At 45.1% G+C, this 27,072-nt stretch overlaps 3 protein-coding genes across 3 annotated transcripts; 2 read left to right on the top strand and 1 right to left on the bottom strand.

Annotated features, from left to right (window-relative positions):
- The first annotated feature begins 4,888 nt into the window (after positions 1 to 4,888).
- LOC119303477 (probable aldehyde oxidase 2) lies at positions 4,889 to 12,496 on the top strand. The gene is made up of 8 exons (XM_037580610.1): positions 4,889 to 5,105; positions 7,589 to 9,259; positions 9,397 to 9,659; positions 9,791 to 10,000; positions 10,128 to 10,346; positions 10,439 to 11,500; positions 11,585 to 11,683; positions 11,775 to 12,496. Exons 1-8 carry the CDS (start codon positions 4,943 to 4,945, stop codon positions 12,192 to 12,194), a joined length of 4,107 nt encoding a protein of 1,368 aa, XP_037436507.1. The 5' UTR covers positions 4,889 to 4,942; the 3' UTR covers positions 12,195 to 12,496.
- Positions 12,497 to 16,459: 3,963 nt separating this feature from the next.
- LOC119300174 (cell number regulator 2-like) lies at positions 16,460 to 17,072 on the bottom strand. The gene is made up of 3 exons (XM_037577216.1): positions 16,973 to 17,072; positions 16,653 to 16,865; positions 16,460 to 16,530 (listed from the first exon to the last, which is right to left on the bottom strand). Exons 1-3 carry the CDS (start codon positions 17,070 to 17,072, stop codon positions 16,460 to 16,462), a joined length of 384 nt encoding a protein of 127 aa, XP_037433113.1.
- Positions 17,073 to 22,777: 5,705 nt separating this feature from the next.
- On the top strand, positions 22,778 to 23,636 carry LOC119298121 (zinc finger CCCH domain-containing protein 43-like). Its single transcript, XM_037575633.1, has 2 exons — positions 22,778 to 22,881; positions 22,968 to 23,636. Exon 2 carries the CDS (start codon positions 23,085 to 23,087, stop codon positions 23,526 to 23,528), a length of 444 nt encoding a protein of 147 aa, XP_037431530.1. The 5' UTR covers positions 22,778 to 22,881; positions 22,968 to 23,084; the 3' UTR covers positions 23,529 to 23,636.
- The last annotated feature ends 3,436 nt before the right edge of the window (positions 23,637 to 27,072 follow it).

Below are 27,072 nucleotides of genomic sequence, written 5' to 3'. Positions count from 1 at the left end.
GAGGATTTTAAGTATTTTAAGTCTACAGATCATTCCATCTTTTCATAATCAGAAGACTTGGAGGCTGGCAGGGTATATAACTTATATAAGCTGGAGAACGTACCTCATATTTTTGATGCATCTGTTTGACCATCTCAATTTCTGAGTCACGGCTGGAGTGCACTTGACTGAGATAACCAAACAGCACTTCACTAATACTCAGGTGAGCATAGTGGGAGACGTCAAACCTCACCTTCTACCTTTCCATAACTTCTTGTTTGATAGAGTGTCTTGCCAAGACAGTTGGGTTCCCCAGTTCAACGAATCTGGTGCCAGTGATTAAAACGTCATCACTGTGCCACTCTGGCGGGTTAGCTGAGCTTGACGGCTCAATACTTGATGGATCAATAGCAGTTTCATTCGCAAACGGTTCAGGTAAATCCGGTTGAACATTGAAGGCAGGGTCCTCTGATCGTTCAGCGTGTTCGGGCACAAAAGTTGACTGCTCCGGATCTTTAGGATGTTCCGGTACGAGGGTTGGCTACTCCGGTTCAGTGGTTTTCGGATTCTCAGCCGGCTATGTCACCTTTGCTTTCTTGGGCTTTGCTTGACCGCTAAAAAAGGATTTAGACAAGTCAGTACAATGATACATATATAAAGGTATATAAGAAGGGTAGTTATCTTTACCCGGGGGCGGTCTTGTAGGCCGGCAATTGAGTTTCTGATGAATCGCCATAGGAGGAACGGGAAATCTCCTGTAAAGATGGAATAAAAAATGAGTGATGAAGATAATTCATTGAACAAATACAAGGGTTGAAGGTCAAAAAGAACCTCATTCTGGCGTTTTCGAGGAGTTTTTGGTAAGCCGGAGGGAAAATCGTCATCTCCACCAGACCGGGTCTGCCGGCGGCTCTCATGTTGCTGTCATTTCAAAAGAAAATGAGGATCTAAATAAGCCAAGGGGTGTGAAAACCTTACTTTCCGGGTTACCCGATGAAGTTTCTGCCTTGGTAAAGGTTCTGAGTCGGAGGAAATAATATTTACCTCTTCTTCAACTGCCTGGCTGGCCCCGATGTCATCCTGGCAATAGTCAGTGTCAATAAGGTGGTTAAAAAATAGGCCAAGAGAGTCAAGGGCTACCTCCGACTCAAAGGTGTCATCCAGCTTGAGTAACTCAGAGGCGTTTGGTTTCTTCTTAGATTTTCTCACGGTCTTGTTGGTGGCTATCGCAGCAGCTCTAGCTTTTTTGGCAGCCTCATGGTCATATTTTGCTTTCCAAAAGTCAGATTTGGCCTGTGGAAAAATAACTTGTTGAGATTCACACAAATATTTAATTGCTGAGGAAAAAGAAGTTAAGAAGATTTACCTCTGGCACCGGGTTAAGCTTGCAGAAAGGATTCAACTCTACTATGTTGCAGTCTTCATACTTGCTATTGACAAGAGTGGTTGCCATTTCAACAATGGCCTCTTCAGTCAAACGCATAGAACTATGACATAAAGGGTCATCAGTTCCTCCGGTGTATGAACACATCAAGCCGGATTGGTGGCTTAAATGTATGATCCGCCATGCGACCCAGCAACGGATCAAGTCAACTCCGGTCAAGCCATTTCCTAACAAATCTTGTACTTTTCGGATTTTGGGGACAAGTTTCTTGCGCTCGGCGGCCATAAGTTTATCAGGGAGTTGGTATCTGGCGTCAAGACGATCAACGCAGTAACCCGGCATTGGATTTTCATCAGACGGTGAGGTGTCTTGGCAGTAGAACCATGTTTGATTCCAGTCCTTGGGATGGCTTGGCAAGACTACTAAAGGGAAGATGGCATCTCGTCTGCGTTGAATCAAAATCCCGCCAAGTTCCAAGCTGGTACCATTGGTATATTCGTTCTGGCTGTTCAGGTAGAAATATTCTCTGAAGAGCTCAACAGTAGGTTCTTCTTGAAGAAAAACTTCACAGAAAACTTGGAAATTACAGATGTTTGATATGGAATTGGGTCCGATATCTCGCAGATGAAGCTTGAAAAAGTGCAGAACATCTCTAAAGAATTTTAGCCGGGCGGTGAGAAGCCCCGGTTCATATGATCAGTGAAGACAATAATTTCACCATCTTTTGGCTGAGGTCTCTCTTCAGCCGGGTCAGGAACACGGTAATGCATGACACTCTTCTCTGGTAAGAATCCCATAGTAACAAAATCTTTCAAAGTACTCTTGGTGACTGTGGAAGGAACCCAGTTGCAAGTTGTCATCGTCTTCGGCGGCATGATGAAAGGACAGTCTATAAAGAAAATAATTGGCCGGTTCAAATTAGTTGATGGGATTGCAAGTTAAACAATTATAGTGCATAATGGCAGCTTAAGCAAGGGCTAATGATATATAAAGAAAAGATAAGTCGGCAGGGTAAGCTGCCAAGACTAAAGATGTTCAAAGAGTTCCCGGAAGCAACATTGGCTAAGTACTGAGACAAACAAGTTCCGCAGATGGAGGTTACAAATTTGGATCTACCGCTGTTTAGAAAAAAGGATAAATTCATCTATAAAAGGCGACAGTCGAAAAAACAGAGAAGCCCTAGAGGAGATCTGTCACGGTGGGGATGTGATCTAGTATTAAAACAAGTGCTAAAACTACCACCGCACAAGCTTTCCATATTTTTTGGATCTAATACGTGGATCTAAACAAAGGAAAAGAAGGACGATGATGAACACCGAAGAACACCGACGAAACCCTAACGACAGATTGGTGATGAACAAAGAAAGGCTTACTGGAGCTGGTAGAACAGCGGAGTAGCGCCGCAGTTCTTTGGTCTGCTCAGGGCGATGCAACGGCCGGAGTTGAGGTCCAGACAGAGGTCGACGGGGCGAGGTTCGTGCAGGACGTCGCGGTGCGAGGAGGAAGAAAGAAGAAGGAGAAGAATGGAAGATGGCTTTCGGGTCCTATTTATAAGGAGACAGGAAACAGGCAGGTGCGAAATACGAGGAGGCCAAATGATAGTTATCCAGCTAATTGGACGCCTTGACTTTCGGGAAGACATTAAGATAAAGATCCGTTAAAGATGACCTCGTGGCGGGTTTCCGAAATTCTTGGAAGATGACATCATGGCGGGTTACAAGGTTTTTGTAGTGGATATGGAAGGATTTTTCTAAGTCTTGAAGGTTGACATGAACAAGTCCAAATCAACCTCGGGCCTAATGTTGGGGATATAACTATTAGGTATGACCTGCACATGAGGGGTCGGGTCAACCCTATGAAGATTCATCACAATGAAGCCCAAGGTCACATGGTGATTCATAGATAGGCTTAGTAGAGGGCCCAGACCCAAAGGCGGCTTAAGTCCTATGAGTATAAACCGCCATGAATGTAAACTTGTATTGTAAGGCATATGTGAAAGGTCACCGAGCCGGATACGTTGTATAAGCCGGCCGGGACTCTGAGGGTCGCAGGTCGTCAACCCGTGTATATAAGGGGACGACCTAGCGGCGCTTACGACAAGAAACAACAGATCAAGAGCCGGGTCAAGCGTATTCACTCCCTACTCGTCGAAACCCTAGAAATACCAACTACAAACTGGACTAGGCTTTTACCTTCATCGTAAGGGGCCGAACCAGTATAAATTCTCCATGTCCTTTGTCCTGATTAACCCCTTTAAGCTAACCTCAATGCGATGGCTCCACGACTAAGTCCTCACACTAGGACATCTGCCGTGACAATTCCACGACAGGCAGGCTGCGTTGCAGTCCATGTGCTGCCACTGCGGGATGCTGGTGGAGCCCGACGAGGACGAGCGGCTTCTCACTTGGGTCTACCACTGGTCCCTCATGATGGCGGAGACGGACGCTCGTCGCCTACAGTGAAAGAACACGAAGGCACGCTGGCTTGCCATAGAGCAGTCGGAGCGCGAGGCGAATGAGGCAGCGACAGATGCGGCTCGGTTGGCTAAGATAAAGCGGCAATAGGACATGTTCATCTGGCGACTAAAAGGGCTCATTGTCCTCTCCGACGACTCCGACGAAGACGGCGACGACCACAGCTCCTCCGCCGATGACTCCGATGATCAACCACCTGCAGCCGACGCCTACAGCTACACTGGCGATCAAAAGGGCAAAGACCCGGCGAGAAAGTGGCGAATCTCTGTCGTCTCCCTAGTTAACTTCTAGTTATTTATGTCTCTAGTTGTCGTTTGTGGATTATGTGAACTTTGAGTAGCTTTTGAAGATTCGTCTGTGATCTTTGGTGATCGGAATGTGCATATGTAGCCCCGTTTCATGGTCTATGCAATGACCTATGTAATTTATCTTTACATTGCATGAGTAATGGAATATAAGATATCAGTTACGAGGAGTATGAATATGGAGGACATAAATTGAGAAGTGCCCGATCAATGCCCACAGACACGTCCGAACGCGTCCCCGGGTGTTTGAGGGATCGAATTTGCTAAGTCAGGCCGTAGATGCTCTAAAGCATAAACAAACAAGAGCAAAATGAAGCAAATCTTGCCTGCTACTCACGCCTTGGCATACTAAATATTATTATCACCTTTCCCATCCGTTTGATCGCTTGCGTGGAGGCTAGAGAGTGGAGTAGGAGTACTGCTAGTACAAGAGCGGAAAAGGTTGACGAGCAGCTAGCATCATAGCACATGCAATGTACCCATACAGCGTGCATCGGCCTCGATCGCTCCGTTGCACCGAGCGCACACGATCCATCGCCGATCTCAAATCCACCGCGCCCATTTCTCCCCGGTCTCCACGTGAACCGGAGTACGTGCGCGCTGAGCGCACGCCCACGCCATCTCCCGTCGCTTTGCCCCCGTCCAACGTCTCTGCATAGCTAGCAACTAATCGTAGCCAAGATCCTCTAGCAAAGCCCCCGTATAAAGGATAGAGGTATGGCCACCGGCCTCGGCGCACTTGCTGAGTGGTGCACCTGGATCCAGGACGAAGCTGTGGGTCGTGGAAGAGAGAGAGAGAGATGGGGTCGCTGGGGAAGGATGCGGCGACGGCGGGGGAGCGGGTGGTGCTGGCGGTGAACGGCGTGCGGCGCGAGGCGGCCGGCGTGGACCCGTCGACGACGCTGCTGGAGTTCCTCCGCACGCGCACGCCCGTCCGGGGGCCCAAGCTCGGCTGCGGCGAAGGTGAGCACCACCAGCCGGCCCTCCACTCCATTAGCTAGCTCGGTTTAATCCTTGCAGTTTCGATCGTTTAGAATCTTATTCGGATGAACAGCCCAAAGCCCTCGAACCGACGAGTCGATGGGAGTTGATCTGCCATCGTTTTCAGTTTACCGACCGACCGGATTCCTGCTCCTGGATCGCTTGGTCGTCGTCGATCTCTACGCACGCGCTCCACACGCGCGCGCGTAGGCGTATGGAATCAAACCACGAAACACACAGGAATGGAGATGGAAAATAGGTGGCGGTAGGAGTTTCTGTACACGTGCACGTAGGCACCACGGCACATACATACATAGACATATCCACAGTACCCACTCTTGGGCCATCAACCACATCGGTGCTGCTTCTTCTCTTCATTTTCTGCTACTCCCTAATACCATATATACCTACGGTACGTAGCTACCAGCGCTACCGCTCGTTCATCACGAACCACAAAAAATGTCGATGGCTCATCGCTTTCTCCTCCTCGGCACATACCGACCCTAGCCAGGACCCATCATATCCGTGTGGAATACATTATGTTTCTTCTCTTCTTTTGGTGCTGGCTGGCCAGCTATCGTTATACACTTAGCTCATTCATCAACGCACCACAAGTCCACAACTATTCATGTCGGGGCACTTGTTCCTTGCACCTTCCAGCTAGCTGCTCTCAACACTTTGATGCACCTCCAATCAAAGAGGTTATTTCAAGTGTGTTGACGTATAAATGCATAGCCCATTTTTTCCCATCAGCTTGAGCTTTTTGATGAACTGACTGGTGCGTGCAGTTTTACAAAGTGCACTCACTAGCGATGCTAAGTGGGAGACTTTCTATCTTTCACTTTAAGTTCGGGATAACATAGAATTAAGAAAATGATAGGCCGAAGCATTTTTTTTTTTTGAAACAAGTTAGGCCGAAGCATTGGTACTTTACACTTCAATCGGGCATGATGGAGTGAAAAGGCCGGATACGCTAGCTGCCGATCTGCTTTTCTCCCAGTGGAGCAGGCATGCATGCAGCGCGAACTAACCTATCCCAAATTATTGGACCTAATATATTCTCCGATGTGCAATTATTTATCTTTTGTTGTTAGGTGGTCAGGTCCCATATGCTGCAGCTAACCAAACCATCTTTAGAAAACTCTGGCACGCGTATCAGTTTGCTACATATACAGCGACAGTGTTTCAGACTTTCGGTGGCATGCTTTGGCCCATATCATTGTACCAGATGCGTGTCCTTATATTGATATAATATACTTGGAGTATGACTTTAGGAAAACAGACCACTAATCAGACCATATAGGCAGGCTCCCCACACAAAATTTGACGAGAAACTCTCCCTCCGTCCCATAATATAAGAACATGTAGTAATCGTGATCCGTAACAAACCGCATAGAGTGAATTAGTACAGATTAGATATGCCATGAGTATGGAATTAAGAAATAGTCTTGTTCACCTTAAACCGGGAGCCGCCGATGGAAGTATCATTGACAACTTAGATCAAAAGTATTACACCAACTCATCATTATTTTGGTGGAATAGTAATGGTGCAGATGCAAAGTACAATGAGCTAACATACATAAATAAACAAAAACAATATAATCATCAATTTTTATATTAAATGCATACGTTCCCTTTTAAGAAAGCAAAAGAAACGACATTTTATTAAAGAAAAGTATCACATAAAAAACAATTTCTTTAAGTACTGAAAAAACAACTTCAAGTATGCATAATGAACTAGTAAGAGTGCTCCCTCTATAAACTAATATAGATCTTTTAGATCACTACTTTAGTGATCTAAAAGATCTTATATTAGTTTACGGTGGGAGTACTTAATTATGAGACAATGATTAACATAGTCAAGGGAGGTGACAATTGTTCACAACCATCGGATAGATACTTAACAAAATTGGATTAAAAGATTTGGACGACTCAAATTAAAAATGTCCCAAGTAACACATGCTTTTCAAATCGGTATAATACATACACAAATGTACAATATGTCAACTGCTAAATATGTGCATCTTTTGGTCGTGGCCTTGGCATTCTTTTGTTGTGGGTGGTAGCTCCACCACTTGCCTCCATGAATATTAAACCATAAAAGAATATCTTAAAATACCGTCAAAAACACCCTTATGTTATGGGACCGAGGGAGTATAAGATGTCAAGACATAATTCATTTCTTCTATCTTTGTGCAAACGTTTCATAGAGACATGATAGGTCACAATACTTTTGTCCTTCCCATGAAACTTCAGACATCTAAAAGAACACAAACATATACATGTTTTTTTTTTCTTCTTATTTTTACATTCAGCAAATTGTTCGTTCTATTCAGGAGCAAATTATTCCACTCAGCAAATATATTTTTTATGTTTTTGAAGGAATTGTTCTTTCTCATTATATGATTCGTCTAGCCTGGTGTGTTTCTAATTAATTAACGACGGCGTCACGTTGCTGCGTGCAGGTGGGTGCGGCGCATGCGTGGTGCTCATCTCCAAGTACGACCCGGCCACCGACGAGGTCACCGAGTTCTCGGCGAGCTCCTGCTTGACGCTCGTCGGCAGCCTCAACCACTGCTCGGTAACCACCAGCGAGGGCATCGGCAACACCCGCGATGGCTACCACCCCGTCCAGAAGCGCCTCGCCGGCTTCCACGCCTCGCAGTGCGGCTTCTGCACCCCCGGCATGTGCATGTCCATCTTCTCCGCCCTCGTCAAGGCCGACAAGCCCGGCGCCGCCGGCGAGCCAGCCCCGCCGCCAGGGTTCTCCAAGCTCACGTCGTGCGAGGCGGAGCACGCAGTCTCCGGCAACCTCTGCCGCTGCACGGGCTACAGGCCCATCGTCGACGCCTGCAAGAGCTTCGCCGCCGACGTCGACCTCGAGGACCTCGGGCTCAACTCCTTCTGGAAGAAAAGCGCTGATCGTGCCGAGGTCGGCAAGCTGCCGGAATACTCCAGTGGCGCCGTCTGCACCTTCCCGGAGTTCCTAAAGTCCGAGATCAAGGCCTCCGTTGATCAGCAGACGAACAATGTGCCGGCGGCGATCGCCGGCGAGGACGGCTGGTACCATCCCAGGAGCATCCAGGAGCTCCATAGCCTCTTCGATTCCAACTGGTTCGACGGGAATTCAGTCAAGATCGTGGCGTCAAACACCGGCGCCGGAGTGTACAAGGATCAAGACCTGTACGAAAAGTACATCGACATCAAAGGGATCCCGGAGCTTTCCGTCATCGACAGGAGCAGCAAGGGGGTGGAGATCGGGGCGGCCGTGTCCATCTCCAAAGCTATCGAGGTCTTCTCCGATGGCACTCCGGTCTTCAGAAAGATCGCCGGTCACCTCAGCAAGGTGGCCTCGCCGTTCGTCCGCAACACGGCGACCGTCGGCGGGAACGTGATCATGGCGCAGCGGCTGCAATTCCCATCGGACATCGCCACCGTTCTTCTCGCCGCCGGCTCCACGGTCACCATCCAGACGGCTTCCAAAATGCTGTGCCTCACATTGGAGGAATTTCTGCAGCAGACTCCCTGTGACGCCAAGACCATACTGCTCAGCATATTTGTCCCGGATTGGGGTTCAGACAATGTCATCTTCGAGACATCTCGTGCAGCACCGAGACCGTTCGGCAATGCTGTGTCCTATGTGAATTCTGCATTCCTGGCAAGGACTTCAGGGGATGCAGCATCAGGGGAGCTCATCGTCGACGAAATCTGCCTCGCGTTCGGCGCCTACGGTGTCGATCACGCGGCACGGGCTTGGAAGGTGGAGGAATTCTTGAAGGGGAAATCAATGAGTGCATCTGTGATACTTGAAGCGGTTCGGTTGCTGAAAGATGCTATCTCGCCGTCAGAAGGCACCACACACCCTGAGTACAGAGTCAGCTTGGCTGTCAGTTTCTTGTTCAGTTTCCTGTCTTCACTTGCTAATAACCTGAATGAACCGGCGAAGGCTATTACTACCAATGGTTTATCTACTAATGGAACCATGAATGGTAATGGCGCGTCGTCACTGGAAAAGGAAAGTAAGGTTGCCAGCGATGATTTGCCGATCCGCTCAAGGCAAGAACTGGTTTTCACTGAAGAATATAAACCTGTCGGCAAGCCGACCACGAAAGCCGGGGCCGAGCTACAAGCTTCTGGTATGTTTTGGTAGTTCTTTTTGTTCATTGTACATTAGTCCAATCAATGCTCAACCATCTGCTATGTTTCCTCTGCTATTGCACACTAGTTTCTATTCTGAAACATGCAGTTGACAATATTCTTGGTTCTTGTTCAGGGGAGGCTGTGTATGTTGATGACATCCCAGCACCCAAGGATTGCCTCTACGGAGCATTTATCTACAGCACACACCCTCATGCCCATATCAAAGGTGTCAACTTCAAATCATCTCTGGCTTCAAAAAAGGTCATCACGGTTATCTCGGCAAAGGACATTCCTGCCGGTGGAAGGAATATTGGATCCAGCTTCCCGGGGCTAGGAGACGAAGCGCTCTTCGGTGATCCGGTTTCTGAATTTGCTGGTCAAAACGTTGGCGTTGTGGTACCTACTTCTGAACCACTTGAACTCAGTTTCAGAAAAAATGCACAACCAGTAGTACTGTAATGTTTTACCCAAAATTTTCAGGGATAGAACTGACCATATTATTATCGTTTTGGTTTGCCATGGATCAGATTGCTGAAACACAGAAGTACGCCTATATGGCGGCGAAGCAAGCCGTCATCGAGTATAGCACCGAGAATCTCGAGCCGCCCATTCTGACAATAGAGGATGCCATCCAACATGACAGCTACTTCCATCCTCCCCCGTTTTTGGCTCCTAAGCCAGTTGGGGATTTCGAGCAAGGGATGTCTGAAGCTGATCACAAGATTTTATCAGGAGAGGTACATACTTCAGTTTAGTAATAGGATGTTGTCTATATTCATAGTTTCAGACAAGGATCATTACATCATAGTTTCAGACAAGGATCACTACATACTCACATCTAGCATCATTGTCAATTTCCAACAGGTGAAACTTGAATCACAGTACTACTTCTACATGGAGACTCAGACCGCCTTGGCCATCCCCGACGAAGATAACTGCATCACCGTCTATGCCTCGACTCAGATACCCGAGGTCACGCAGAATGTCGTCGCCGACTGCCTCGGCATTCCGTACCACAATGTTCGCATCGTCACAAGGAGAGTTGGCGGCGGCTTTGGCGGGAAGGCAATGAAAGGATGCCATGTAAGTGGAAGCCCCAACCATTCAAGCAGAGGTTTACAGTAACAAAAAGTTGTACAATCTTGTGACCATGGAGGAAATGTTTGTGTTATCAGGTGGCATGCGCGTGTGCAGTTGCAGCGTTCAAGCTGCGGCGCCCAGTCCGGATGTACCTCGACCGCAAGACGGACATGATCATGGCAGGAGGGCGGCACCCGATGAAGGTGAAGTACAACGTGGGGTTCAAGTCCGACGGCACGCTCACGGCGCTGCACCTCGACCTCGGCATCAACGCCGGGATATCGCCGGATGTGAGCCCGGCGCTCCCGTCGGCCATCGTCGGTGCTCTGAAGAAGTACAACTGGGGCGCCCTGGCCTTGGACGTCAAGGTGTGCAAGACCAACGTCTCGTCCAAGTCAGCCATGCGCGGCCCCGGGGACGTGCAGGGCTGCTTCATCGCGGAGGCCATCATCGAGCACGTCGCGTCGGCGCTCGCGGCCGACACCAACGCCGTCCGGAGGAAGAACCTCCACGGCTTCGAGAGCCTCACGAAGTTCTACGGCGACGCCGCCGGCGAGGCCTCGACGTACAGCCTCGTTGAAATATTCGACAAGCTGGCTTCGTCGCCGGAGTATCGGAGCAGGGCGGCCGCGGTGGAGCGGTTCAACGGCGGGAGCAGGTGGAAGAAGCGGGGCATCTCCTGCGTGCCGATCACGTACGAGGTGAGGCTCCGGCCTACGCCCGGGAAGGTGTCCATCATGAACGATGGGTCCATCGCCGTCGAGGTCGGTGGCGTGGAGATCGGGCAGGGGTTATATACCAAGGTGAAGCAGATGACCGCGTACGGGCTGGTTGAGCTCTGCTCCGACGCCGACGAGCTCATCGACAAGGTGCGTGTCATCCAGGCCGACACGCTGAGCATGATCCAGGGCGGATTCACCGGCGGGAGCACCACGTCCGAGACCAGCTGCGAGGCTGTCCGGCTGTCGTGCGCCACGCTCGTCGAGCGGCTCAAGCCCATCAAGGAGAGCCTCGAGTCCAAGTCCGGCAAGCCTGTGCCATGGAAGGCCTTGATTACCCAGGCGACCATGGCGAGCGTGAACCTGTCGGCGCAGGCGTACTGGAAGCCTGACCCAGCCTTCGTGAAGTACATCAACTACGGTGCCGCCGTCAGCGAGGTACCATGATCCATGGTCCAAAGATCGCCAAATCATAACAACAAGGGATATTCATTTCTGATTGAGAAATTGCCCGAATTGCAGGTTGAAGTCGACGTGCTTACTGGGGGGACGACGATCCTGAGGAGCGACCTGGTGTACGACTGCGGGCAGAGCCTGAACCCGGCGGTCGACCTCGGCCAGGTGAGCTCGCCGCCGATCGGCACAGCTACATGATTGCTTGGTGTCGCCGAAGATCGTTGGAATCTGAATTCAGTTTTGATTGTTGGATCAGGTGGAGGGCGCATTCGTGCAAGGGGTTGGGTTCTTCACCAACGAGGAGTACACGACGAACGCGGACGGGCTGGTGGTGAACGACGGCACGTGGACGTACAAGATCCCCACGGTGGACACCATCCCGAAGCAGCTCAACGTGGAGCTGCTTACCAGCGCGCGCGACAAGAAGCGGGTGCTCTCCTCCAAGGCGTCCGGCGAGCCGCCGCTGCTGATGGCGGCGTCGGTGCACTGCGCGATGCGGGAGGCTATCAGGGCGGCCAGGCAGGACTTCTCGGCCAGCTCGCCGCTGACGTTCCAAATGGACGTGCCGGCCACCATGGCCGACGTCAAGGAGCTCTGCGGCCTCGACGTCGTCGAGAGGCACCTCGAGAGCCTCTCCTCTGCCGCCGCCGGTCCCAACGCCGCCGTCAAGGCGTGATGGTACTTGCATGAAATATATGTAGAAACGTGACACGTGTGTACTGTAAATGACACGAGCGAAGGTTTGGGACGCTGCTTGTGTGCGGGTGTGCATAGACGAGAAGGGAGCATACAACTAGCTACGTGGATCGATTTGAAGCGTTGGATTTCATCTAACGGCACGCATGCACGTGCTTGGATTCTGCTTGAGTGATGAGGATAAAAAGACTTCAGTTCCTGTTACAAATCTGGGTGATGATATGAAGTCAAGGACCGTTGGAAAACTGTATAAATAAATTTGAGGTACAGTATTAAGGGCCAGTTTTTGTGGCAACTTTTTTTAAGCGGCTTAAAAATAAGCTGCCTTCCCAAGCAAAAAAAAAAATCATTGCTAAATTTATTGTGACTTCTAAATTACTAGTTTACAAACCCCAATCAAATAAGAGAGGCTGCTTATGAGAAAAGCTAGAGAAAAGGCGGTTTATCTTTTAAGCTGTCAAAAGAACCGGCCCTCAAGATTTTGTAAATCTAAGATAGACAGTTAGAATAGTTGAGTTAACGATTACTGGCTTTACGAAGCAAACTGGACAGTTTGCACAAATGACACAAAGGTATCGGAGGTTCTGCAACTTTTGTGTGTGGACATGTGGAGGGGATGTTAAAGACAATATCTACAAGTGGAATGACCATAATGTCTAATGTGTGAAGATCGAATACAAAGGCGAAATAAAAAGCTTTAGCAAAGTGTCATGGTTGAAATTGTTTGGTGCAATCCATGCTCACGGCATGGAGCTTGGTATCTCAAGGAAGAGTACCTTGTCTATGGTGTGTTAGTTTGAGATCCTGTATTTATAGCAAATCCATATTTTATGGCTGGCGTAGTTTAAAAAATTGAACCGGCAATCGAACCGATGAGCCTCTGGGTTTAGGATTTTACTAGTCGGCCGTCGGTTCATCGGTTCATTTGCGATAAAAAACAGGAATGTTTCGGGTAATTTCTAAAAAGTATGACCGCACATCAAGAGAATACATACAATATTGAATGTAAACCAATAATGAATCATAAATTGTTAGTTTAGCTTAGTTGGTTGTTAGGTCTTTAGCATGCCTTGTTTGAAGGTTAGGTGTTTGATTCCTTGTTGATGCACATTCTTTTTTTGAATATTTTTTCAGTCTTCCTTAGAAAACAGGGCAAGGCTTTGTTCACGGTTTTTGGGTCAGACAAATGGTCCGGTTCAGTTTCTAAAACTATAGTATGGACAAAGTTACCAATGAATTTATAGGTATTTCCTCTCAAGAGCCTAGAGAACTTCACCCGAAAAAAAAGAGCCTGGAGAACTTAAAGCACGATCTCAACATTCCGAGGTGTGATGGAGGGAGAGGGGTATATGAACTATGACGTTCCCACATCCTGTATATACGAGGGATTAGGTTGAGGTCTGAACTACTCACTCTAATCCAAAATAAGTATCGAGGTTTTGAACTAAGGTTAGTTCAAAATTGCCACACTTATTATGGATTGGAGGGAGCACCTTTTTTGCATTTTATTTGTTGCCCTCTTTGCTTTTGATGGAACTGACTGCAACTTTGACGAGTGAACACAATCCGTCTTCAAACTCCTTTATTTCATTCGATCAAATGAAGTTGAATCGTAGCGATGCCTTGGCCATCTCGTGTAGCATTTCCCCTATTTTTATTTTTGATAAAAATCACTTTTATTGACTCAAAATATACCGTTGAGTTATATCCCTTCCCCGTCCCATTGAGAAAGAGAATTAACGAATCCTAAGGCAAAGGAAGGAGAAACTCAAGGCCACTCTTCCTCTGGGTTTTCTTTCCGCACTATTATGGATAGTTAAATAATGGGAAAAATTGGATTCAATTGTCAACTGGTCCTATCAAAAGTAGGATTGACTATAGATTCGAGCCATCGCACATGGTTCCATAAAATATGTACAATTTTCCCGATCTAAATTGAGCAGGTTTCCATGAAGAAGATCTTGTTCAGCATGTTCTATTCGATACTGGTAGGAGAAGAACCTGACTCAGTATTCTTAAAAAAAGAGGGGAAGCAGAACCAAGTCAAGTATCAAGTGGATCCAAAGCATGATGAGCAACACCAGGTATCTGCATAGTTAAGATGCACATAGACAAAACCAACAATCTGGCAAAATGAAAATAAAATTTGACATGTCATCAACAGAAGAGTCATATAACCGACATTATGCCTATGTCGAACGCGGGGGTGGACTGATCCGGAGACTATGTTGTCACCCATTTTAGAAAAAAAAAACCTCAATAGCCACCTGATCCAACCACATATTGACCGTCTTGAACAACGATTGGCACTCCATTCATTGTAGCATAGACAACATACAAAGCAAGTCCGTACAGCGGAGAATAACCTACAAAGAAGATTTTTTGCCATTAAATACCAAGTCATTTCTACGTTGCCAAAACGACCATAAGAAGGCATGCACTCCCACCCATGTTAGCGTTTTGAACCTATTTAAAATATTGTCCAACCAATGGTCAAAAATATTGGCAATACCCATGGGCGGATACAAATTTATCGCTACTTGGATGACTGGCCATGTAGAATGCACACATTTACACTGAAAAAAGAGGTGTTTTCATTGTCTCATCATGAGTTCAAAAGCTACACTTCCTGCTTCCATGCCAATTGCGATGAGCGAGGTTGTCTTGATTGGCACAACTTCGTGTCGTAGATACCAGATGAAGATTTTTACTTTTATGGAAATCTCTGACTTCTAAATTTTCTGGTTATTATCCTCTGGAACCTCTGAATGCGTGAGTGCACGGTACATAGAGCCGACTGTGAAGGGCTCAGATGTAGTAAGATTCCAAACAAAACATCTTGTTCTTGTGTCAGGCTAATCTTTTATCCAATCAGGATCAAAGATTTTGCCATGACAAAAGGTGAAGGCCAATCAAATCCTGCCTGGAACAATATCTAATAGGGATGAACTGAGCACATGCGCAATAGTATATATCGTTCTTATCGTGAGCAATGCGGTACAAAGTTGGATATGTTCGCAGAGCCTGGCATTGCATAGCCATTTGTCCTCCCAGAAACAAATCTCTGGCCCATCTTTTATCATGAAGGATCGAAAGTGGAAAATATATTTCTTTGCCGTCATTAGCCCAACCAAAAAGTGTAAGTCGTCATGTTTTCAATAAGACCGAGACACGTCTTTTTGGCATAGCAGGGTTTGCCATACACCGTCCTGAGTGAGTAGTCTAAAGACCCATTACTAAGTGAGGCATCATTCTTATGTTAAACAAATCCAACGACACACACATATCTTACTGTTTAACACAGTACAATCGCAGATGCTCTTATACACATACATGCACTCATCATGGACGGATGAATGCATGCCCTACCCTATGAGCACCTCCGAGGAACTGAGCCAACACAACATCTTGAGATCGATAAAATCATCACAGACGTCTCGTGGTCGACGGGAACTTTCCCTCTCACCGAACGAACATCATCAAAAATTCTGAAATTAAATCCAGAAAAATTCAAGCACGAGTGCCAAGTTTAGGACTTGGGCTCCTTCAGTTCAGGTAGCCCTAGTAACTCAGGGCATAGTGGTAGTAGCAATATCGAAATTGTGAGATTGGCTCGATCGCAAACTATCAAGAAGAAAGATCAAGATTCATTTTTTGTCGGGCAAAGAACTCTATCTAGGAAATGACTTCGCTCACTAAAGACCAAACAACAACCATTCTAGATGAAAGGACACAAGCCTGAAACTTGAGTGCGGATCTATTTATCTTGAATTCCTATCTTGAGAAATAAAGAGTTGTTGTCTTTAGAAATGCTAGTATAGTAACCGAGATGGACTAGTTCCATCATGAGGAATCTATCCATTTGAGCTACGCTTATTAGTTCGTAGCTTACCGTATCATTCTAGTTGATCATATATATACACGCCCACACTTCATACGCTTAAGATTACATAAAATTCAAAGCATAATTATAGGGCGATGATGGACTCTGCTTCCACAGACAGACCCGACCGATACATCTTTTATTCAAATGTCCACATAAACATCACAGATGGTGGAGGTGGACGGATGGGAAACGACGATTTACAACAACAGAAAGGCACACTACACATCGATCACAAACACAAACCGACTCGCGACAAGACATAAGTAGACGCCGTACACTGGTGGCATTCTTCATCTTGAGCTGGAAGCTGACATTGACGACCATGGAATGGATTCATCGTCGGTGGCCGCATGGATGCTCTAGCGAGTCATCCCCGCGTGCGTCTGCGGCGCCGTGGTCTTCCCCATCTTCTCCATGTTGGCCTGCCATCCTGCACCAACGGACAACAACATCAACGCCGGTCAAGACGCCTCCACGCGCAGCCGGCCATTGATGCGTCCTAACTAGTGATGGAGGTTCGCCGAGGATTAATTGGTAGTAGAGCGTACGTACCGAGGGCCATGTCGAAGCCGCGGGACTTGAGCTCGCGGTACTCCTGGCAGAGCGCGCAGGCCTCGCAGAACCAGTGGACGCAGCAGTCGCCGCAGGGCGTCTCCTTGAGCCGGTACTGCTCCCGCAGCCTGGAGCGGTAGCCGCAGGAGTAGAGGCAGCCCATCCCCGTCATCGACGCCAGCGCGGCGTACACCGTCCCGCTCGCACAGCAAGCTGGGCAGAGCTCGTTCGTTCGTGCCGTCGTTAGTTCTTGGTTCACCGGACAATAGATAGATAGATCATTCGATCGTCGTCTAGACAAGAAAAATTAATTAACTCACATGTGGCGCCCATGTCGACGATCTCGGCGATCCTCCCGAAGACGACGCACGGGCAGAAGAACGTCAGGCAGCCTGCAGCACACACGTCCGGCCCGGTCATCACAAGTTCACTCACAACCAGGGTCCAGGGCATGCATGCATTGCATGCTTCTATCTGGGGCGCTGGACCAGGAAGCGTTGTTGAGGCTGGCCATGGGGATGCTGCTGCGACGGAGACTTGGGGTTGCAGGAGTAGGACTATCAGAGAGAAGCTCGCCGGACTTGTGTGTGTGCATGAGCGGCCGTAGTGTGCGTATTTAACGTCGACGGAGCCGGGTTCCTTCCGCCCGACTTCACCCGGCCGCCATGTGGGCCTCGCGACAGTTAAACGTCGGTTGTCACCGGACGAGACTTGCCTGCTTTCCTCGCGTGTGCCCATCCGTTTCCCGCATACGTGGCTTAATTTGATTGGAATAAAATAAAACCCGGTCCCATCCTTTTAAAATCGGGGAGGGGGGAGATGATTAGATTAGAAAAAGAAAAAGAAAAAAAGACAGTTGTAGGATGAGGTGGAAGCACAGATGAAAGCATGGAAAGGGAGCAGGCAAGCCGGATTCGTTGTCACCAGCGCAGCGCTAGCATGTCCAAGTCCAAGGTTGTTTGTGCGTGCGCTTTGCCATCTCGTGCCGTCATGCATTGATGAAAACCAAGCGGAAGCCGTCCCTTTCAGATTTTTTTTTACGGAAATAGAAAAGGAAACTACAAAATGAAAGTGGAAATTGGCTGTGTGCGTCCCATGATGAGGAAGCCAGGGTACTCTCTCTTTTCTAATCTAAATAGTAAAATCATGAAAGTGGAAACAGAAAAAATCTTGTAAAAACTGGATAACTATTTCTTTGTTTTGTTCAGCTCGCCATTCACTATTTCTGATGGAAGACGGGTACACTTTTGGAAACTTTTGGAAGCACAAATCACGAGAAAACATATCAATGGCACCCCGCAAAAAAAAAAAGCATATCAATGGTGTGGCTAAGAGCTTCACTAATCTAGTCACACGGCAGCCTTGACCGCTATATTATCTAATCGATCACACGGCAACCTACCTTGACCACAATTTTATATTAAACCTAAACGACTCGTAATGGCTCGAACACAGCCAAACAGCAGGCAGACACCAACCTGATTACAACTCGGATACAAGATCATTTCCAACAGCCCGAGAGCGAGAGAGAGAGTCCCGTGCCTACTGACGGCCGTCGTCAGGTAACTCGGCAGTTAAGCACTTGTGAGGCTGGTCGTAGTGATAATATCATAGCTAGTATCATGCATGCCAACTAGGAAATTTTGATGAGATGTCGTAGCATTAAATGAAGAAATAGAGGGTGAAGTATCATATCATAATACTCTCTCTGTTTTTATTTACTCTGCATATTAGAGTTGACTGAAGTCAAACTTCGTAAAGTTTGACCAAGTTTGTAAAAAACAATATAGACATTTATCATAATAAATCTATACGATGTGAAAGTACATTCAACAATAAATCTAATGTTGTTGATTTGTTATTGTATATCTTAATATTTTTGTTTAAAAACTTGGTCAAAGTTTGTAAAGCTTGACTTTGACCAAAGCTAATATGCAAACTAAATAAAAACGGAGAGAGTATTGTATCATAATTAATGTTATGCTACTTTATGTCATGTATGATAATAAATAAATTATCATATGATACTAATATATGATACTATGCATTATGAAGATAGTATCATACACTAATATCATATGTATGATACTAGCATATGATACTCCCCATTACAACCACGCTGATGTCATGCATTGCCGATCGATCTCATCGATGGCTAGCCGAGCCTCGCTGTTGCGTGGACGGACGCCCTTGGTCGTACGTTATTGGCTGTGTATATGTAAGCTTGCCTCCGGCGATCGGAGCACCTAGCTTTCTCCACTACATGCAGCAGAGTCCAGCGACGAGAGGCTGAAGGCAAACGCACTACGTGTCAACATCAACATCTCTGGCATGTGTAGTCAGCTATCTCAAGTTGAGTTGATGAGCATTTGTTGATGAAATTCTCTTATCCTGCCATGCAAGGGTGGCGCGGATTCACGTTTTTTGTTTGTTTGACAAACGATACTTTATTTATGCATCTGTGAGGACTAACTATCATATACTTAGTTTATTTTTAAATATTTGTCTTTCTAGATATTTCAACAAGTAACTCATATGGTGCAAAATAAGTGAATCTACACTCTAAAATATATCTATACATTCGTATGTGGTAGTCCATTTGAAATCTTTAAAAAGACAAATATTTGGGAACGGAAGAAGTAGAGTATAATAAATGAGATCACCTCAACCTGAGGTGACTTGGCCAACGTTCGGTTTGGCACTTTTTCTTTTGAGGCAAGTTTATGTTTAGGCTAAAACACATTTACTCTTTATTGCTTAATAATGTTTAGAGGAATACAATTGATAGCATGTTGCATAAGCCACAAATGGCGGAGACAAGTTTGGTTTGGCACTTCTGTTTGACTATATGGTGGCCCGGGCCATAAACCAGCACTGGGCTAGGCACTGGTTGTTCTTCGATCCAGCTGGAGGGGGGCGCCGTAGCATTATTTTATTTCAGTATCGGTCTTCAACGGCCTTTGTGTCCGATTTCAATGGTTATCTTTCGGGTTTCGGTGGACTGTCTTTTTATTGGTTTTCTTTTTCTTTACTTTTTATTTTATTTTGTAACACACGACTATTTTTCCACACATATTATACATTCTTTGTGTGCATCAGGAATTTTTTCTCATAAGCGCAAAACATTTTTGAAATGCATGAAAACATTTTTTTTCAAATATTGTTTTGATGTTTACATTTTTCATACACATTGTGCATTTTATTATGCATCCGAAACATCTTTATAAATTCTTAACATTTTCCAAATAAGTAATTAACCTTTTTATAAATACATGTTTTTATTTTTTTGAATATGTGTTAATTTTTTGAAATACATAATCATTTTTGGATGGCTATGAAATATGTTTTTAACTACGCGAGCATTTTTTGTACATTGTATAAATATTCTTTAAAATTGTCATGAATACATTTTTAAATGCGTCATTTTTATAAATGTAAAGTGCTTTTGAGAATTGTACGAAATATTTTTTATTTACATGGAAGAAATATATTATAATTTTTCTAATATCACATGCAATATTTTGAAACACATGAACATTTTGTAATGCTATGAAAGTTTTCAAAATTATGGTAACACTTTTTTCTACGCTGTGTAAACCAATTATTTTACATTGTGTTCACATTTTACAAATTCATGTTTACTTAAAAAAATAAGTTTTGGAATACATTTTTAACATGAACATAAGAAAAAAACAACAAATGAAAAAAAGAGCAGAAAACGAAATTATCTGGAGGAAGCTACTTGGCCCAGCCAATTAGTAGCGAGTAGCGATGCTGAGGCGAGACCAGCTTCTGTCTCCACAAAGCAAGACAAGCATATCAGCCAGCGCGCCACAGCTAACTAGCCAGGCCGACTGTTGGAGCGCGACCGAAAAAGCATATCGTTTAGAATTTTCTGATTGAGTTTTTTGCTTTTTTTATTTTTCTAGTATTCTACTAAAATACTCTATAAATTTTTAAAAATGTTGATTTTTAAGAAAAATGTGAATTCCAAACTTTTTTACAATTTTTTTTTCGAAAAACGTTCTTAGATTACAAAAGTAGTCATAGATATGTTTGCGAATTCAATTTTCTTGCCTATTTTAAAATATACCCATGAATTTTAAATGGTTTGAAATTCGAAAAATGATCTTGAATTTAAAAATTATTCATATTTTTTCTAAAATGTTCAGGAATTTCAGAAAATATTTGTGAAAATCAAAAACTGTGCACAATTGTCAAATTGGTTCTGAATATAAAAAGAACTCATCAATTCGAAAAGTGGTCACCGAAATGTTTGTGATTTCGAAAAAAAACTCCAATTGGACAATGTTCACGAATAAAAAAGTTTTTTTACATTCAGAAATTGGCTGAGAAAATGTTTGTGGATTATATTGTTTCGCGGATCTAAAAGATGTTCATGAATTTTATTTGTTTTGTAAATAAAAAATGTTCATAAACTCTAAAAATGTTCGCAATTTTTGAAATGATTCAGAAATTTCAAATATATTATGTTAAATCCAAAAGTCACAAATATTATTCATGAATACGAACAAAATTCATGAAAAAAATCAAAAATTTCAAAATATATTCGTCAATTGGACAATGTTCATGAATTCAACAAAATTTGCGGCTTTGATTTTTTTCACAATTTTTAAAAATTATTACAAATTAAAAATATACAAGAATCCAAAAAAACATGAATTCAAAAAATCTATCTGATGTCAGAAAATTCACAGATTTAGTAAATATTTGTGAATTCCCAACAAGGTTGTGAGTTTGTATAATGCACTAATTTCAACTATGTTCGTGAATTTTGAAAATGTAGGCCGCATTGAAAAGGAAATCGAAAAAAATAAGAAAATGAAAATGAAGAAATTAGTAAGAAAAATCGTTAGAAAGGAACACAGAAAAAAATAAATGAAAAACCAGAAAACAAAATAAAACCCAGTAAGGAAACTAGATAAAAAGAATAAAAAAGAAAAAGAAAAGAAAAGAAAAAGAAAATAGAAGGAAAAGAAAAAAAAACACAGAAGAAAAAAAAACGATCTTGAAGGGTTCTTGAATGAGATACTCCCTGCCAATCTACTTGGGCCAGCCTCAATTTCCATGCGTAGTAACCATAGGGTTTACCCGTTTTCACACTAAGGCCCCGTTCGGATCGTCTCCCGCGGCCAGCTTCAGCGTCTCCGCATGTGGAGACGCCCCGAACGCTCTCGCTCCTCGAAGCCAGCTCCGTGGAGACAGCGCCAACACAGTGCAAATTGGTGGAGCAGCAGAATCCCAGCTCCAGAAAAAACAGAAGACGGAGTTGAGACAAATTACGGGCGAATGCCATTCCGAAGTGGGGAGCGCGTACCGGTTCGATCTGGTCAACGTCGCCCCTCCTGATCGAGTGACTGCTCTGTCCCCCCACTCGCGCGTTCCTCCTCTCTGTTGCTGCCAACCTAGTAGCAGCCCACCCTGCCGCCACCCCGCCGCCGGCCGGCTGGCCGCCGCGCCGTCGCCAGTCTCCGCCGCTGATCCCTCGCATCTCGGCCGACGCCGTGGACCGACGCCCTCCTCGCCCTCCTAGCTCAAGGTGAGCTGCCCCTCCCCCTACCTCTCTCTCTCTCTCTCTCTCTCTCTCTCTCTTCAGATCTGATGTATGAATGTGACTGAAAAATTGAAAAACTGAGTTACATTTGGACATCTTTGTGGTAATAATGTGAAGTGAACATCAAGGAATATGGCATAATATGGTTGTTGGTCATTGTTTATGTGCTGTCCTAGTAGACATGGTAGCATATTTTAGGTGACATGCTCTGTTCTTATCTGTTTGATAATGCTAATGTAATCTGGACATGAAAAATGAAAATATTTCGACATGTGTTTGTGTGCTGACCTGCTTGTTGGTTATGGATGTTGACACCTGAATTTGCTAGTCTATTTATAGAGAAGTGTTAAGTATGGCTGCCGAATGGACTGATGAGAACACCCGGATCATCGTCGAGTTGTTTGTCAAACAATTGCGGGCTGGAAATATGCCAAACACTCATTTGACACCCAATGCATATGACGATGTGGGAAAGGAGTTCCTGATGAGAACTGGACTTGAGTACACGCATAAGCAAGTGAGAAACAAATGGGACAAGTTAAAACGTGAGTACAACCTATTCAAGCAGCTCAAGCACCGCGAGACGGGTGGGGGTGGGACTTTGAGAAAAACACGGTGAAACAAGATAATGAGTGGTGGAAGAAGGCAAAAGTTGTAAGTTCTCATGCTTATGTTTCTCATTAAAAAGAATCTAAACTTGTCATCCTTTGTTTACTAATGTTATATCTTTTGTACAATAGGACCTCCCAGGTTGTAGCAAGTTCAAGAAGCATGGACTTCGTAATGAACAAGGCTTGCGCCTATTGTTTGAGGATATCAGTGTCGATGGTAGTGACCATTGGAACCCCGCATCTGGCATGCCTCCCCCCTCTAGTGCAGCATTAAAAGACGCCTTGAATGTCGATGGAATCACTGATCTGGATTTGGAGGATGATACCGAGGAGCAAGCATCTCCGACAATAGCTAGTGGATCTAAAGTGAGGCTTGGGATCACGATTTCGGAGAAGAACAAGAGACCGAAGACCGCACAAGTGATGCAGGAGGAGATTAGAAAGATTAGTTCCATTGCCCATGCTTCACACACATCGTTTCAGTCTTTCCTACAGAAAGATGAGACCACCTCTGTTGCCTCTACGATGGATTTAGTTCGTGCTTGCAGCGCAATAGAAGGCACAGATGAGCACTTCATTGCTACTGAGCTCTTTATAAAGAGGGAGCAAAGGGAGATGTTCCTGCACATGACAGCTGACTCTCAAAAGGGTTGGTTGCGTAGGAGGTTTGACCTCAAGTATGGGAACTAGTTTGTTCCATCTTATCTATCGATAATATTTGCTTATGTTCTATGCTATCGAACAATATTTATGCCTATGTGTTGGCGAACCTAGTATTATGTTGTGCTATCGAAACAATATTCATGCCTATGTGTTGGCGAACCTAGTATTATTTGTGCTATCGGAAAAATATTCATGCCTATGTATTGGTGAACCTATTATTTTGTTGTGCATTGGGAAAATATTTATGCCTATGTTGGTGAACCTACTATTCTGTTGTGCCTTGGGAAAATATTTATGCACATGTTGATGAATCCATTATTATGTTGATGCTAACTATTGTTTGCTATGGCATTGATTGTCTATGTGCAGATGTCATCAGATAGTGATAGTGATGATGACAATAGTTATGAAACAATGAGGAATTTGGTTATGCATCAACAACATAATATGGACATGCTTTGTTCTGGTGTGGCGGTCATATTTGGCAAGTATTGTGAAAGTTGGGTGATGAAGACCGAGCCTAGGAAATCTATTTTGAGTGGATTTGGATGGCTTCAAGAGACTATTGCTACACCGGGAGAGACCTACACAATGTTGAGAATGACGGCAAGTGTGTTCTTTGATCTTCATGACTTGTTGGTACGTAATTATGGTCTAAAAGAGACAAGCTTTGTTAGCACTTACGAGTCTCTTGCTATGTTCTTGTGGACATTGGGAGGTTGTGAGTCAAATAGAAGAACTCAAAACCGCTTCAAACATTCAGCGGATACAATCCATCGTAAATTCCATGAGGTTCTACAATGTGTGGTCAACATGGCATCTCACTACCTTAAGCCACAAGACCCAAACTTCCACAATGTGCATGATATCATTAAGACAGACAGAAGGTCTTATCCGCATCTCAAAGACTGCATTGGTGCAATTGATGGGACTCATATAAGAGCTTCTATTCCTGAAGGGCCTCCGAAAGTGAGGTACATTGGAAGAACGGGCGCGACAACTCAGAATGTGATGGCGGTATGTGACTTTGATATGCACTTTACTTATGCTTCAATTGGCCAACCTGGTTCTATGCATGATACAAATGTGCTATACCATGCAATTGAGAAGGACAAGCCCTCCTTCCCCCATCCTCCAAAGGGTAAGCATTTCTTTTGATTACAAGCTTACACAAAATGTGATCTATCCTCCAACTAACTTGTTTGTGCGTTGTTCCTTTTAGACAAGTATTACCTTGTAGATGCCGGTTATCCTAATAGAGTTGGATATCTAGCACCATACAAAGGAGAACGGTATCATGTCCCTGACTTTCAAAGAGGTGCACCTCCAAATACTCCCAAGGAGAAGTTCAACAAGATTCACTCCTCCAAACGAAATTGCATAGAGAGAACCTTTGGAGTGTGGAAGATGAAATGGCAAATTCTCCTCAAGATGCCAAACTACTCATTTCAAACACAGATGAAGATAGTTGCAGCTACTATGAAATTGCACAACTATGTTCGCCTCCATGACAAAGATGATATCCACTTTGTTCGATGTGAAAGGGATCCAAATTATGTTCCAACAATTCTGGATAGATATAAGAAGTATGTTATTCCTTCGAGTGCATCAGATGCTTCAACTTTGGAGGCAAGTACTCCTGACATGGATAGGTTTAGGAATGAACTAGCTACCGCCATTGCTCTTGGTTGGTGAAGTCATGCTCAAGTTGTATAAATGTTTGTCCCCGCTTTGATTTGATGCAAATTTGAGAAAGCTTTTGTCATTGGAGATATCTCAAACCTTGTGGCTCTTTATCTAAACTGGATGAAGTTCCAAAATCTACATGTTCATTACATTATTTGCCCTTGTACTACCCAAAACTGCTCTCTGTATAGGAAATAATGCTCTCTGTACTGTTAAAATCGCAGAAACCTACACGGGAAAAAAATAGAAGCAACTTTTTTTTAGTTGTAATCTGGCCTGTAGTGCTCTTTTCAGCCCAGCCTGCCTTCCCCACAAAATCGGGCCATCAAACAACTGCCCCGAACAGGCTTCAGGCTCCCTTCCTGGGCTGCCAGCCCATGCAGCAGAACTTGGAGCGCGTGAGCAGCCGAACGCTCCTGGCTCCCATGGGAAGCTGGCTAGCGCTGGCTCCCATGAGAAGCTGGCTGCGCGGGAGCCAGGCGAGCTCCCGAACGGGGCCTAAGTAGGGACCTACGCAGGGAATAGGAACAACTAAAATTCGTCGGGGCACTTAGGTGCTGAAGCTCGCATGCATGCGGCCACACATTTGCTTCAAGATTGGTGAAGTTGTTTTGATTTAAGCCTCTTGATTACTGTAGAGGGGTCCATGCATGTAGGATTTTGGCAGAGTTGCCAGCTCCACCCACCCCACCTCTCATGTGTTTTTATTTCATCTCCAAATTTGAATGCTTTATATATTTTGAACCAAAACTTCAAATTAAGTTCCATTTGCATATTAGTGTTTGTTGCGACGAGAAATTTTGGACAAGACAATCTTGATACATTTTGACAACTTTATTTTTTTACCGAGATTCAAATATTCAACTTGACAGTCATTGCCAAGTTTTACCAAGTTTCGTTTGCTTCTAGGAGTTTAGAGGTTTGGGTTTTATGTTTAACACTTAGGATTCTGGTTTAGGGTTTTGTGACGCCCCCGATTCAATCGTACACTAATCATACACGCAAACGTGTACGATCAAGATCAGGGACTCATGGGAAGATATCACAACACAACTCTACAAATAAAATAAGTCATACAAGCATCATATTACAAGCCAGGGGCCTCGAGGGCTCGAATACAAGAGCTCGATTGTAGACGAGTCAGCAGAAGCAACAATATCTGAGTACAGACAAGAGTTAAACAAGTTTGCCTTAAGAAGGCTAGCACAAACTGGGATACAGATCGAAAGAGGCGCAGGCCTCCTGCCTGGGATCCTCCTAACTACTCCTGGTCACCGTCAGCGGGCTGCACATAGTAGTAGGCACCTCTCGAGTAGTAGTGGTCGTCGTCGACGGTGGCGTCTAGCTCCTGGGCTCCAACGTCTGGTCGCTGCAATCGGCTATAGAAAGGGGGAAAAGAGGGAGAAAGCAACCATGAGTACTCATCCAAAGTACTCGCAAGCAAGGAGCTACACTACATATGAATGCATTGGTATCAACTGGAATAAGGCTATCATATGTGGACTGAACTGCAGAATGCCGGAATAAGAGGGGGATAGCTAGTCCTTTCGAAGACTACGCTTCTGGTAACCTCCATCTTGCAGCAGGAGAAGAGAGTAGATGGTAAGTTCACCAAGTAACATCGCATAGCATAATCCTAACCGATGATCTTCCCCTCGTCGCCCTGTGAGAGAGCGATCACCGGTTGTATCTGGCACTTGGAAGGGTGTGTTTTATTAAATATCCGGTTCTAGTTGTCATAAGGTCAAGGTACAACTCCAAGTCGTCCTGTTACCGAAGATCACGGCTATTCGAATAGATTAACTTCCCTGCAGGGGTGCACCACATAACCCAACACGCTCGATCCCATTTGGCCGGACACACTTTCCTGGGTCATGCCCGGCCT

This window comes from Triticum dicoccoides, chromosome 5A (assembly GCF_002162155.2).
Source record: "Triticum dicoccoides isolate Atlit2015 ecotype Zavitan chromosome 5A, WEW_v2.0, whole genome shotgun sequence".
NCBI classification, from domain to species: Eukaryota; Viridiplantae; Streptophyta; class Magnoliopsida; order Poales; family Poaceae; genus Triticum; species Triticum dicoccoides.
The sequence above is the reverse complement of the archived record's forward strand: the minus strand, read 5'-3'. Positions and strand labels throughout refer to the sequence as shown.